A 13,721-nucleotide genomic window follows, 5' to 3' on the forward strand; every position below is an offset into this window, starting at 1 on the left:
ATATTGTGATATGACACGATTGTATATATTGGTATTATTAATAACGAGTAGAAAGATATTTCGATATATTTTTATTAAAATGGTTTCAGTTTCAAATATCTTTTCTCTTTATAGTACGAAAATTTAGGACCAATAATATGAAAGGATTGAACAGAATGAAAATTGGTCTTTTTTAATCTTACTTCACAGTAGGTTAATTAATTTTGTGTTTAACATGATGAAAAATAGCCATTTTTTGTTAAATAGAATGTTTAAAGTCTTATGAGTAAAATAAATAAAGATCGGAAGTTTAATTGAAATTAATCCGCTAAAACAATTCTTAAAAATATATAAATTAACTACAAATTCAATGCACACATATGTAAGTGAGGGCGCGATCAGTATTTTCCTGCGATACGAGTCCAAAATGTCAGACATCGATAAATGGATGGAACTTGCAAAAGAGTGCAAGTATCTTCCTGAAAATGACCTTAAGGTAAATAATATATGAAAAATATTAATAATAATACTACCAATTATGTTGTATTTTGTTAACATATGTAACAAGACCTTAAACATACACTCATAGGTTACTTGAATCTCCTATATGTCTCTTAACAATAAAATTAATTTTGTTCAGAAACTTTGTGACTTGGTATGTGACATATTATTAGAGGAATCTAATATTCAACCAGTATCTACTCCGGTAACAGTATGTGGAGATATTCACGGCCAGGTAAACTTTACAGTTTTATTCTAACCTCAACATGATATCGATATCTTTAGAGATAACGATACCTATTTCAACGATAAAGGTATGATTCTTTTATATAAACCGGTTTTTACGATTGTTTATTTTCTTTTAGTTTTACGATCTAGAAGAATTGTTTCGTAATGGAGGCGCTGTGCCAGAAACAAATTATATATTTATGGGAGATTTTGTAGATAGAGGGTATTATAGCGTAGAAACATTTACTCGCCTACTCACACTTAAAGCTAAGTGGTCTGATAGAATAACATTACTTCGAGGAAATCATGAATCCAGACAAATCACTCATGTTTATGGTTTTTATGGTTAGTATATATTATGTTATAAAAACATGATGTATTTATTGTAATATAACATCTAAAAGATTAATTGATAGTAACTCATTACTCTGCATATTTGATAATTATGATAATTAGATTTATTATATTCTATGCAGACGAATGTCAAAACAAATATGGCAATGCGAATGCATGGAAATACTGTTGTAAGGTGTTCGACTTACTTGCAGTTGCTGCCGTTAGTATTTGTAAATAATAAATGAATTTAATATTGTGTTATGATGTTTAATAAAAACGTGAATATTTTTATTTAGTTAATTGATGAACAAGTACTTTGTGTACATGGTGGATTGTCTCCAGCTATTAAAACATTAGATCAAATTAGAACGATTGAAAGAAATCAAGAAATTCCGCATAAAGGTATTTTTACTGTTTTTTAATATGTTACGTTATATTATACTTGAATACATTTCGATTTCTGTTTTAGGTGCTTTTTGTGATTTGGTTTGGTCCGATCCAGAAGATGTTGAATCATGGACTATTAGTCCACGTGGAGCAGGTTGGTTATTTGGAAGTAAAGTAACATATGAATTTATGGAAATCAACGATCTTAAACTTATTTGTAGAGCTCATCAATTGGTTCATGAAGGTATATATTGTTACACAAATTATATGTATTTACTTATGCGTAAAATGCACACAAAAGAACTTTATGATTATATTTCATACATTTTTATCTTATTTACAGGTTATAGGTACATGTTTAATGATAAACTTGTAACAGTATGGTCAGCTCCAAATTATTGTTATCGTTGTGGTAACGTAGCTAGTATTTTACAGTTTACAACTGTCGATCAAAGAAACCCAGTGCTATTTCAGGCAGTGCCTGACTCTGAAAGAGTAATTCCACCTTTAACTATTACACCATACTTTTTGTGATCTAATCTAGTGTTCCATTTGTTTGGATGCAGAAAGGTGGTATCTGCGTCTAGACGTTACGGAATTACATGACTGTTTCTTCATGTTGACGGACACAGGCTGATACTTTGACGGAGCATCAAATTTTGAAGTCTTATTTAGAATTTTAATTAAAAAAATTTTGTTTCTGCTTTTATACTTAAATGTTATTTGGAGAACAGGATTATCGTGTGATTACTTATTCAGGGAATGATTTTACACAGTTTTTAGGAAATTTATCCATTTTTGTATATTAAGAAATTAACTTTTATATATAATTGCGTCTGCCATTGCATCAGCCTGATTCTCCTAGTTTGAAAAATGTTTCGCATGAAATGTGAATACTGTGGTCTAGACGCTTTTGCTGTCTACTGTGGATATTCTAGAGCATTCGTATCTCAGAGCAGTATTGTGAATGTATCGTTCTAAAGGCTAAGAGCTTTAAAATAAGTTATGAACACAAACAACAGCAGGTTCAGTAATGTATGAATGAATAAATGAGAAACCATTTAAACATTCCGAAGTGGGAGAGTCTCTGAGTATAGTGAATGCTTCATTGATATTATGATCGTTGTGCGTAGAATTCAGGTTTATTAAGGCGTGAGCATATATACTACTGTTAAGGTCTTCCTGAGTATGTAATTGATCTGTTTCTGATTTAGACATTGTGTATGCTGCGTGCAATTCTTTTTATTCTAGATGCGCAATCAGTGTTCTTAGCAGCATAAAGTCGGCGGTTCTGCCGAGGTACAAATAGTATGTAGCAGTAGCCAAAGTTTTCCTGCCTAGGTAAGGAAATTGAGTAGAAAAATTGTATTATATAATAGAAGTTTTCTTATTATTTTTATGCACATGACAATTTTATATTGCATTCTTCTTTTTCCTTTAGGGGCTCAAAATACTATTTGCAAAATATCTTAAAAAGTATTGAAATTTTTTCATAATATCGGCCTTTTTAACTATGTTCTACTTTTATGTGTACAGAGCAATAGTTTGAATATTATTATATTCTCAGAATCTTTGTACAGTTTTCACATTATATGCCAAATCGCTGTCGTACTGAATAATTATAATAGCTAGACTGTCATAAGTTCATTAATGTAGGGAGCAACTTTTAAGAACCAAGACCCTTAGCAATGTGCCTCTAAATTAATAAGCGTTTGTGTAATATAATGATACGATATTGATACATAATCAATGGAACGCACCGGCCATTGCGTATCATAAGCCTGAATTCTGACCATCGATTTACTAGCTCATGATATTCCTAACCGATCACAGACCCGACAATTATGGCATTGGCATTGGCACTGGTTGTCAAGTTGAAACTACTCTATTTTGAGTTTTGTGATATAGTTCAAGCGAGGCATGTGAAAATTGCATCGATGTTTGTAACGATTTTCCATGTCGGATCGTTTGAAAATGTTTTGAAGACTTGTTATTTCAAAAAAAAAATGAAAAAAAAAATAAAAATAGTCAACTTTTGAACAGTGCCTTCAGAACTATAACACGACGGTCTACTAGAAGTAAATACTTTCTACTGACGGATAATCATAGACGAACTAGGACGGATCATATAAATAACAGAGAGCTTAACAAAGGCGTGTGTAAGGAATTTTCTTCACTTTTTTATATTCCAGAAAATATCATTAACAATTACTTTATCATATTTCAATCTTCATTATTATCTCGTAAGATATTTCGGCGTCCAATTCGATGATTGCTTTACACGATACTTTTTACATTTTACAATATTATCGATAAAAAATACGATTTATATATATATATATATATATATATATATATATATATATATAATATATCCAGATTGTTACAATATGCAATTATACGATTTTACATTAATCACTGCTTTGTATTTACATTATTGATATTATATTAGATAGATCATTACACAAGGCAAGACACGGAGTTTACGTTACAAACTCGATCTGTCGGTTTTGCAGCCTCTATTATTATCGTAAAACGGTGGTGATGCGTGAGAATGCCTACGTAGTACAGATATCCTAGGAATCATAAAAGTATTAGCTTCTGTGTCTACTTAGGTATTCACAGCAGTCACCTTTGAAATGCCTCTGTCTGTGATCGCTTTAATCTTATCGAAGTGTCCAAGCGCTTGCGGCGATTTACATCGGTAAGCTCACAGGAATAAAGACAATGACATTAAATAATGAGACTACTTTAGCTTAATAAACGTTTTGTGCAGGAGCTTGAACACTGCGCATAATTCTTAAAGATCTCACAGGTAGACAACATTTTAACGATCATGTACCTTGAAAGTATAGATTTTGTTATGTTAATGTAATGAAACGTCTGTAATAAAAATGCGCAAAAATTGCAACTGACATTATCAATAATACTCCCGTTATTATTGTGATAATTAAAGTACAAATATATACATATAACACGCATACACATATACGTACACATACATATATATACCGTGAAATAATAAAGGAAGAAACTATCGTATGTAGGTATGGGTATGGAATAATAAAGATATCACCAAATTTGTTCATCTTTAATTAGTTTATTTACTTGTAATAATATTATTTTCATCGTATATATAATAATTCTATTTATTCCTTACTATTTATATATAATAATATAGTGTATTTATGTTCATTATGTATAATATATTATCTACATTTATATAATCCCTATGAAAGGCATCTCCAAACAGACTTCAGATTTACTTTTTTTTTTAAAATATCTTATTTATTCATAAAAATACAGGGGGTTTACGCGTCACCTGTGAAGTCTAGCCTGTTTTGCCTAGAACCGATAGCTTCCGATTTATTGGTCGGATGAACATCATTATATTATATCTTACAATGCTTAATCCTTGCGGTAACAATGAATTTATTCTTATGATTATCAACTTCATCTATATACACATCTTTATGGAAACAAATGCGATAATTTTTTTGCCCGACTATAAATCTGTAAGCGCGTCCGTGTTATACTTCTCGTTGTATTTCGTCGTATTTCGTGTATAATCGCATTATTAATAATCATTTGTTACTCAGTAAAATGATAAAAGATTGAACGAATTTTAGAGCTCATTGCACGAAGGACGCAATGCAGTAAACAAATGCAACGAATAAGCTAAATTGGTATTTAATGAAATTTTTTGCTGACGGTAAAAAATAAAATATGTAAATTTTTGTATTAAACTTATTATGCAAACATATTCTCTTTTACATCGACTAGAGTATTTAATTAAGTATTTGATTTTGACAAAAGATTATATGTAGATTTTCAGTCTGTTTAATTATGCATTATTCTTTAAGTATTTGCTTTAAAAAAAAATTCCAACTACACATATAAATTCTATATTTGAGACAATAAGTAAAGTTCTTACCAAACTGTTAAATTGCACATTATAATAAAATATCGATGTGCAACTATTTTGAACAATTCGTGCAAAAGGTTGTAAAATGTAATATGTATATAAAATATAAGAAATGCATGAATGATATTTAAATCATTCCTAATAAAATAATATTCATTAAAAAAATGCATTCATGCGCGATATAAAGCTCGAAATCGTTATCAAATCAGGTGTAAAAATTCGAAAAATGCTAGATGGAGCAATTTCGCGAATGTTTACGTTCATCAACGAGAAATCGTATTTCGCGCGTAAAAGTTGGTAAAAAAATGATTAGCAGCAGTATAGCATCCGGTTCCTGGCAAAGCAGCAATTCACACGGTGCCCAAATCTCAGTTACAAAAGGAATAGTCGAAGGTAAACGAGATGATAAAAATGTACTTCCTAAACGTAGGTAGAAATTGGTAACTTTGACTCACTCATTGAAAAAGTATTTCCTCTTGCCAGTCTGGCATTCGTGATTTCTTTTTGCCCGTCGTTTTTGGGTTAACGTTTGCATTTCGCGCTTCTTTGCTTATACCGTGACAAGCAGCATACTTCAGTGTTAACCAATCCGTTCGAAGTAATGGTGCGGGTTTGAAAGTTTCGTCGTTTTAATAAGAAAATAACAAACTGACATTTTTACGAGATCTAGAGATCAATAAATTGAGGGCCAAGGGAAATATTTCGGTGAATTAAATACATAAGAATGTCCTAATCTGACAATATAAATACGAACGTTGTTCAATATCACATCAATGCTTAACGATTTTGACGCCGCGGTTTGTAGCTCAAATGTACATTGTACATAAGCAAATTGTTTCAGATGTTGAATATATAGTCCCATATATATATATATTACATTATATATATTATATTATATATATGGGACAATATATGTAACATCTGAAATAATTTGCCTATGACGATAATATATATTAATTATATATATAATATATATATTAGCGTCATGATTCATCGCCCCAAAAGAAATACAAATTTTTATTACCATCCCAACACTTGTGAACAGAGCATAGACGACTCGGCAAAACGATATATCCTATTCGTGTTATTTCGTTAGAAGATTCTAAACATGTATAACTAAAGTGGTGTCGCATACATATCCTGCATCGCATAATTCAAATCAGGCTCAATCGTACGGCTGACACAGGATTAGAAACGCTGTTGCACCGCTTGACACTATATAAGAACAGGTATAACACGGAATTATACAAAGAGACAGGACTAGTACTTTCAACGTAGTTATTATTAAACCTTTCGTACAATATGTACAAAGTTAAACCCACAAACGAGAGGCATATGTATTTTTTATATTTTTAAATTTCATCTTTTTTTCTTTTATTTTTGCTCAATAGACTCTCACTCGCACTTAAATATTAAAGGTTGGGCATGATAATACTCGCGGGTAGTATAATGCCCTAAGTCTTGCTGATCCAACGTATAGCTCTCCCGTAAGCAGCTGCTGTACTCCCAGACATCGGTGCACATTTCTTTTTATACAATATACATATTTATATTTATATTCATATTTATATTTATATTTATAATTTATATTTATATTTATATTTATATACTTATATTTATATTTATATACTTATATTTATATTTATATACTTATATATAATGTAATATAATAGACAGTCCAACTCGGTGCTTTTTTTCTCTTAACGCGGCGTTCTTTTTTCCTCGCCGTTCTTTAACATCTATTTCGATGCTGTATGTACATGCTAACAATAAATAGGAGGCGACAAGAAAAGAGTTCTCCGCGGGAAGTACATTATCTTTACTAGCTAACGGGAATAAAAAAAGGAAACAGAATTGGTTGATGGACAGGGTTATAGGAACATAAGGGTGAACAGTCGCGGTTTGGTGGATCAACTGGAGGGAACGGGCAGGGAAGAGGAAGGAACGAGGAGCGTAAAAAATGTCTACGAAGGTAGGAGACAAAAGAAAGAGAGCAAAAGGAACAAATGTATCGGTCTAAATGCTAACACGATTGCTTCCTTTCTTCGTATTGCACTATACTAAACGGTAACTTCAAAGTAAATTTTCGCGTGTAAACGTGAGGAAATTACGAGCGATTTATGTTTTCGAAGAAAAAGTAAAAGAAAAAAGAAATACGCGTTAGCCAATATCATGTCAAATATTCTCTTAACGTAATTTAGCGAGCTTGTTTTCTTTTTCTCTTCGTTCTTCTATCTTGCTTGTTTTCTTTCTTTCTATCATTCGCGGTTGCGACCTTATCGACCGTCCAATTGAACACAGAACAAGTGTACGATGATGTCCGGGGAATACAGGAACCGTTACCCCCAGTTCCTTAACCGCAAATAATATACATTGTTTACCGTATGAAGTATCCCATCATTAGTTAAGTCTTATAGTATGGACAAGTATCCCTAGGCTAGTAGGCCCAAGGTCTGTGTGTATAGTTCTCGTGTTGATTTTTTTTTTTTCGTATGTGCGCACGCGATCACGAGTCCGGCGAAATTGTCTCAAGATATGGAAAAGGCATCAAGGTTGACGAAAGTGGAGAAAGTTTCCTGCGAAAGCTTCGGTGGAATTTGCTTTGAGCAGAATATTCGCTTTGTAATTTGTAGTGTAGGAAAATAAGAGGAAGAGAAAATTAAGGATCAGGGAATGAAGATAAATGCAACACGACCGAAGGCATCCAAAGACACGACAACGGACCTTCGGGATAAAAGAAAGGGGAATTCTATTTCATCATACTCGTGATCGTGTGCGTAGCGGTAATTAGCGCGTGTTTATGATAACTTCTATGGAGGCAAGATGAAACAATCACGTTGTGATAGAACATGCGCTAATTAATCATTACATGCGTATACAAGGAGCATTATTCATCATTTTTTCTTTTTCTTTTCCAAGACACGAACAAGACGTTTCGACTGGCGTCAGCCACCGGTTTGTTTCCTACCGTTATTTCCATTTTCTACAATTGATTTTTCTATCTTAAATAATTGAGCCAATCTGAAGAACCAGGTATTTCTGAGTCACAAGGAAACCGAATATCACACGTGTCCGCGACACATAAATATGTATTATACATATGTATATGCATATGTATATCTACATTTGCCAAAGTGGGGAACAATTTTCCATAAGTCCGATAAAAGCTCACGCGAGAAGAAAAAGGTGTACTCGAACTATTGTTACTCTATTACTTTTTTTGTTTGCTACGAATATAAGTTTCCTCGTAATAAAGAAATACCAAGTCTTTTGCTAGTCATATTTTCCATTCGTTTATGCATTTTACCTTCTCTTTTTCTCCTTATTCTTTCTTGTATATAATACTATGAAATTATCGCAGTCATTTTAACGAGGAATTATAAAAAACAATATTTTGTCACGAATCAATGGGGAACGCTTGGTAACGAGAAACGAAGCGCGCGCGCTCACGCGCACAGGTTCGAACGATCAGATCCTTGCAAGGATTTTCAATAGAAAAAATATCACTTCGATATACGGCAGGCTACGAATTCATTAGAACTATATAAAAAACGTTTAAAAAGTTTATCTTACGTATCGAAAATCAGTATCAGTTCGAAGAACGTCCGTTACAAAAATTTTGCAAAATATTTGCAAGTCATCGAATCGAACTTTATTTAAAAGTCGTTGAGAATCTCGCGGAAGAGTTTCGTCTACGCGACACTTCCCTTTTTTCGTAAGCTCTAGAATCGCGTGATCTCGTGATCCGAGAAAAGTGGAGGATCGGATCGTTCGAAGGACGAGTCAAAAATCGACCGGTGAATGATGCACGATATTACACGCGTAAAGATTTAAGTCGATGACGATAAAATGTAAATTAACAAAACCGTGAATATATATATATATATGTATATATGTATATATAATATAGTCTTCTGTGTTGCGCGCTTGGACCATGATTCGGAGCGGTGAATGACGACAAGAACGACAATAACAACGAAGACGATTTACGAGTCAATAAGTCTGTAGCCTAGAGTCTAACCAGATTTCCATCCAAATGTGTTCAACGTCGGGCATATTTTCCTTCGGATAATTGAAGGGTACCATTGAGTAGACGTCAAATTGGTCTCTGCATCACTTTATGCAAATAACATCAGTTTTTCTGTTTTTCGATTCAACAGTTATGCAAAAATCGTCATCGTTTTTACAAACATCCATTCAGCCAGTCCTTGTTCTAGTAATAACGACGGCCGTGTTCCCTGTATCTTCTCTTAATTAGAATGATAACTGAAATATCACACTTACGTCTGCAACGTCGTTCAGTTTAAGGGTAGGATCATATGGATACATAGACGAGAGTATTTAAGTATTTATAGGCGTTTAGAGTTATTTTGTTATCGAGAATGCGTACTCGTTTGGCTGTGATATTGTAATTATTATATTCGCGTGTAAAGATACATAGATACGCGGCGATCGATTTGTTCACTGATCGATTGTTTTGCGTTTGTGCTGTTGCTGGTGACTTGTCGTCGATTATCATCATCACCATTATCATCGTCATTATCATCATTGTTATTATTATGATCACCATTATCATCAACATCGGTCGATTGATCTTTCGGTCGTTTTAATGGTAGTCTGCTATTTAGTTTGATAGTGGTGGAGAGTAATAGTAACAGTAGCAGTAGTAGTAGCAGCAATAGTAGTAGGTGGTAGTAGGTGGCCTACAGTGAGCGTACGTAACGAGAGTTTTATTATCGATCGGATTATGCAACGTGAACACACAATGACGTAGTTGCGCGGTACTGCGTACAGAAATATATTATTATAGTCTTTCAGTTTCGATAAAAAAGTTCAGTTCCCTCCTCGATTGATTTCCCATCTCGAGGTGGCGCGCTTCCTCACTCTCCCTCTCTTTCTCTCCCGCTCTCTCGCTCTCTTTCGAACTCTTTATATTCTTTCATTAATTTGCTTTTTTTATTTCTTATCTAAAGCATTCTCTCTCTCCTCCTCCGTATCCTTTGCGTTTCTTTTTTTTCAAATCTTCTCGTTTTTCTCTAGTTTTTGTTCTTTCTTGTTTTTTCCTTTCTAACGCTTTTGTCTGTTCTATCACGCTTTTCGCAGGTTCCTCGTTCTCTTCTCGACTTTCTTCGTTTTGTACAACGCAACGAACACACAGATTTATATTATTTATATTATTTATATATATACTTTTTTTTATATAATTATTATACATACGCAAACAAAGCCTTTCCCTTTTCCCTTTTCTTATAAGTCTCTCCCGTTTGCTTTTGTTTGTTTGTTCGATTCTATTTTCATATATATACATATATACATACAATATAATCTTTCGTGTGTATATATATGTATATATTTATATGTATAGTATGTATATAGGTATTCAGCTTCGTTTATCGTCAGTTTGTTTTTTATTTACTATCTTTGAATTGTTGAGTTCAATAGGAAAGGAACGTAGAACATTTTACTCTCAAGTAGAAGAGCTGCCGCTGATTGTACCTGGAATTCAGGAAGAAAACAGGATCGACTTAGATTGTATTTACTGTTTTAACTCGTCTCTCACGAAAACATTTATAAATACGGTCGTATTATCATGGATACTCTACTGCTTGAATCTTTCTCTATCATCGATCACAAAATTGTGTATATTTTCATATTTCTATTTATTTACTTCTTTTATCTACTTTATTCTATTTTTTTTTTTTTTTTTTTTGTTCTTCTGTACTTTAGGCTACACACCCATCTGGTCAAGTGAAAATCTAAACGATTCGCGCGACAAACGATGAACGACCAGTGGAAATTTGTTTATGGCTCACTTACTTCGGGCAATCTGACGAGAAGATCATGAAATCGATTCGGCTGTTGAGGCGCGCTGTGTTCAACAAAACTCCGTAGACAGCTCATGTACCGTTCTTGTAGATGTTCTAATTCCATAGTACCTCCACGTGCTAAGAGAGGACAAATACAAGAGAAATAATCGTGAATATGTGCTGGTAGCGATTTATATAGGGTGATAAAAAAAAAAGGTTCAGAAGTCCAAGGATGGATAAATTTACCAAGCGTAAGGAAATTTTTCGAAAGGTTCTCAAAGATTGTATATTCACTTTTCGATTCATGTTTGTTAAGATTTTCTTTCTTCATTTGCTGAGCACCATTATATTTTTATCTTTGAAGTCCTGAATTTTATTTTTCACTATAACTATAACTATTCGATCGTTAGTAAATTTTAATTCCTTTAGTAATTCGTGATGTCTTTCTAAAATTTATTCGACGATTATCAATCCTTCCTTGAATATCATTTTACTTTCAAATTTGTTGAGAATATATCAAATAATATAAAGAATATAAATATATCATTACTTATGTTCAGATGGTTGATAAATGTATTCCGTATGGAGAATATAGGTACTTTTCTTTCGATTTGAAACTGTTCGAATAATTACGAGCTGTACTCTATACATATGGCATGTAAAGGAAATGAAAAATATGCAAAAATTAGCATCCGTGTTTACACGCAAACTTACATTTTGCTTCGCCAATTGCAGCATTAGCAAAAAGGATGCATTTCTTTATATCTTAAGTATCTCGATAAAATAAAAAAGAAAAGAAGAAAAGAAAAAAACAGGCATATACGGTATTTGTGCATTTTTAAATGATTTATCTGATGAGAATACTTACCTTGCGAGAGCATGGTGATTACTTTCAAGCAGACGTATTCTTCCATTCGTAATCTCACCCTCCTGAACATTAATGTGACGTATGTAATTTTTTCCACCATGAGCCCTACGTCTTGCTGTAATTGGTCCATGGTTATCGGTCGGCCCATCATGTTCGTTAGGCACGTTTGCAACGTATACATGTTGTTTGAAACCTGTGTACGAATACATTTATTTAATCTAATTCAAACGATACACGTTTGATTAATACAGTGTCACAATTCCTTTTTATATTTTTCGAAGTAGAAAGTTTCTTCGTTTCTCAAATAAATCTTCCTATGATCTCCTCGTGTTTAAATATAGAAAGTATTGCTTGAATTTCACGAATGCCCGTACAGAACCATATCTGTCTGGCTAAGATTTATGCAACCAATTACGATTCTATTAAGGATCGTATTTATCCGATACTATTTGCGATAAAAAGCGTACTCTACATTACTCTTTGAACAGAAATGCTCGACCCGTGGGCTACAGGTGTGTACTATCGGTTCACGTCATGAAATAAATCTGCTGTACTGTATTCGTTGGTTAAAGTGAAAGTTCTTTATCTGTGGATCTCTGCTAAATCGAGGAGTAGTAGATTTAAATGCAACGAAGGATAGAAAAGTAATTACTTCTTGCATAAAATCCGCTCCCATCACGTCGCTTCCGACGTTGGAGAACTTGTGCTGACCATGTATCGCTTGATAAGCGGAAGTGGTCAGCACCAGGATCTCATGCCACTTGTGGGTGAGCAACGTCGTGTGAACTTCGACCGGTAGCTCAAGGTAAAACGGTAACCTTTTGGTCCACTGCACCAACTTGTACACTATGCTGTCCCCTATCTGACACAGCTTGTCGCTTAAGTTTGATTTATGGTCCAGTAGCTCGTCCAAGTTCTGGAATATAAAATAGGAGATACACGTGCGAACAGAGACATACCATTTGTGTTGAAATTTTATTCGTTCGAATAGTAAAGGTATAGAACTCTAGAGAATGTGCAGCACGAATGGTAATGGAACAGTTTAAAAACTATGAAGTAGATAAACGCACCCTTAACGTGGCAATGTCTTGGAACTCGTCGCAATCTATTAGAGACTGGATCATAGCAACGGTTGCATCGAAAGGAAAAGACCGATCCCTCGAACTGCTTACTGTGTTGTCTAACCTCTGCCTTAAGTGTACCACCTTAAACACAGAAAATTTTTCTCTTAAACTATTTGAATTTGTTAAAATTTATCGTTTCTGAGTGTTATACTGCTACTACTCCAGCATGACGATTTATGAGTGGATTAAGGAATATAGGATTATGTAAGACTTATCACATAACTTGAAAACTAATTATATATGTACAAATCTGAAGATTATTGGATAGATGAAATTTAAGAAATACGGTCAATTTTCAATTTTTTAATGTAGTTTGTTAATCATTTATTTCGATGCTCGTACAAAAGATGCTAACGTTTAAAGCACTCTCGTATAAAAATTACGATTATTTTTACGTTAATTGCAAGAAATATATTTATTACTGCGAGAAATTGAACGAATGACTTAAAATTTTAGGAATTCTAATCATTAATGGATTGTTAATAGAACTAACGACGAAAAAATAATATAAAAAACCAAAAACAGATTTAGATATGAAATGTGCCACTTTTGTATTGAATTTTTCA

At 33.2% G+C, this 13,721-nt stretch overlaps 2 protein-coding genes across 12 annotated transcripts in view; one reads left to right on the forward strand and one right to left on the reverse strand.

Annotated features, from left to right (window-relative positions):
• Positions 1-224: 224 nt before the first annotated feature.
• LOC126916158 (serine/threonine-protein phosphatase 6 catalytic subunit) lies at positions 225-4,342 on the forward strand. The gene is made up of 7 exons (XM_050721648.1): positions 225-475; positions 620-715; positions 846-1,053; positions 1,185-1,264; positions 1,341-1,446; positions 1,514-1,675; positions 1,775-4,342. Exons 1-7 carry the CDS (start codon positions 350-352, stop codon positions 1,963-1,965), a joined length of 969 nt encoding a protein of 322 aa, XP_050577605.1. The 5' UTR covers positions 225-349; the 3' UTR covers positions 1,966-4,342.
• A 2,278-nt stretch (positions 4,343-6,620) lies between these two features.
• The window catches only part of LOC126916137 (hormone receptor 4), a 156,136-nt gene continuing 149,035 nt past the window's right edge, over positions 6,621-13,721 (reverse strand). For 10 of the 11 annotated variants that reach the window (XM_050721574.1, XM_050721573.1, XM_050721572.1 and 7 more), the window contains 5 exons: positions 13,102-13,236; positions 12,684-12,947; positions 12,032-12,224; positions 11,174-11,301; positions 6,621-10,852 (listed from right to left, as the gene is read on the reverse strand). In XM_050721574.1, the coding sequence (XP_050577531.1) occupies positions 10,772-10,852; positions 11,174-11,301; positions 12,032-12,224; positions 12,684-12,947; positions 13,102-13,236 (801 nt within the window). In that variant the 3' untranslated portion in view covers positions 6,621-10,771. The remainder of the gene's footprint in view (positions 10,853-11,173; positions 11,302-12,031; positions 12,225-12,683; positions 12,948-13,101; positions 13,237-13,721) is intronic. The other variant, XR_007710440.1, reaches the window with a different exon arrangement.

The sequence above is a fragment of the Bombus affinis genome, chromosome 5 (assembly GCF_024516045.1).
Source record: "Bombus affinis isolate iyBomAffi1 chromosome 5, iyBomAffi1.2, whole genome shotgun sequence".
NCBI classification, from domain to species: Eukaryota; Metazoa; Arthropoda; class Insecta; order Hymenoptera; family Apidae; genus Bombus; species Bombus affinis.

Coding starts and splice junctions, on each gene's coding strand:
- LOC126916158 (XM_050721648.1), top strand. CDS start 350: ATGCACACATATGTAAGTGAGGGCGCGATCAGTATTTTCCTGCGATAC. Junction 716..845: donor GTGGAGATATTCACGGCCAG/GTAAACTTTACA, acceptor ATTTTCTTTTAG/TTTTACGATCTAGAAGAATT. Junction 1,447..1,513: donor TCAAGAAATTCCGCATAAAG/GTATTTTTACTG, acceptor TTTCTGTTTTAG/GTGCTTTTTGTGATTTGGTT.